This window comes from Cebus imitator, unplaced genomic scaffold, assembly GCF_001604975.1.
Source record: "Cebus imitator isolate Cc_AM_T3 unplaced genomic scaffold, Cebus_imitator-1.0 Scaffold188, whole genome shotgun sequence".
NCBI classification, from domain to species: domain Eukaryota; kingdom Metazoa; phylum Chordata; class Mammalia; order Primates; family Cebidae; genus Cebus; species Cebus imitator.
The window spans coordinates 4,823,991-4,825,337 of NW_016107503.1; the positions used below are offsets into that span (position 1 = coordinate 4,823,991).

The window sequence follows — 1,347 nt, forward strand, 5'->3', positions numbered from 1 at the left end:
AGATGGGGTTTCACGGTATTAGCTAGGATAGTCTCAATCTCCTGACCTTGTGATCTGCCCACGTCAGCCTCCCAAAGTGCTGGGATTACAGGCGTGAGCTACCACACCCAGCTTCATCCCCAGTTTTGAAAACAAATTCCACCACAATCACAACAAAAACCTCTATTTAAGGCCAGGTGCAGTGGCTCACACCTGTAACATCCCAGCACTTTGGGAGGCCGAGGCACGTGGATCACTTGAGGCCCGGAGTTTGAGACCAACCTGGCCAACATGGTGAAACCCCATCTCTACTAAAAATGCAAAAATTAGCTGGGCATGGTGGCACGCACCTGTAGCTCCAGCTACTCAAGAGGCTGAGGGAGGGGAACCGTTTGAACCTGGGAGGAAGAGGTTTCAGTGAGCTGAGATTGCACCACTGCACTTCAGCCTGAGCAACAGAGCACGACTCTATCGCAAAAATCAAAACCTCTAATTAAGTGGCTCTGTGTTTGCAATGACATGGACATGAGTATGGGAGGTTACTTGTCAGAACATGTTACTTCAGAGGGGTGAGGATTTTTTGTGAAACTTGACAAGCTGTTTCTAAAACTAACCTGGAAATGCAAATGTGTAATGTTCCAGTTACATAGTGCTGTGTAACAAACTACTCCAAAACTTAGTGGCTTAAAGCAATGACAGCGTCACTTTTGCTCACAAATCTGTCATCTGGACAGAGTTGGCTCAGCAGGAACAGTTTGTCTCTGCTCAGTGTCAGCCAGGGCAGCTTAAAGGCTGGAGGCTAGAATCATCTGATGGCTCACTCACTCACATGTCTAGGGACATGCTGCTGTCTCTTGGACCTTCAGTTGGGGCTGGGGCCAGACCACCTGCACATGACCTTTCCATATGGCTGCCTGGCTCCCTTGCAACATGGTAGCTGGGTTCCAAGAGTGAGTGTTCCACGAGAAGAGCAGCAAAGGTGAAGGTGTGTCACCCGCTCCAGCCGACACTTGGCAGTCACACAGCATCACTTCCACCACATTCCAATTACTGAGGCAGTCACAAAGGCCTTCCCAGGCTCACGGAAACAGGGACTAGACTCCACCTCTTTATTTATTTATTTATTTATTTATTTATTTATTTTTGAGACAGAGTCTCACTCTCACCCAGGCTGGGGTGCAATAGCATGATCTCAGCTCACTGCAACCTCTGCCTCCCGGGTTCAAGCGATTCTCCTGCCTCAGCCTCCTGAGTAGCTGGGATTACTGGCACCCGCCACCACACCCGGATAACTTTTTGTATTTTTAGTAGAGAAGGGGTTTCACCATATTTGCCAGTCTGGTCTCGAACTCCTGACCTTGTCATCCA

At 48.9% G+C, this 1,347-nt stretch overlaps 1 protein-coding gene across 1 annotated transcript in view; it reads left to right on the forward strand.

Moving 5' to 3' along the window:
• Window positions 1-523, forward strand: part of SELENBP1 (selenium binding protein 1) — a 19,783-nt gene extending 19,260 nt beyond the window's left edge. The window contains exon 13 of the mRNA XM_017546267.2: window positions 478-523. Coding sequence (XP_017401756.1) covers window positions 478-508 — 31 coding nt within the window. The 3' untranslated portion in view covers window positions 509-523. The remainder of the gene's footprint in view (window positions 1-477) is intronic.
• The last annotated feature ends 824 nt before the right edge of the window (window positions 524-1,347 follow it).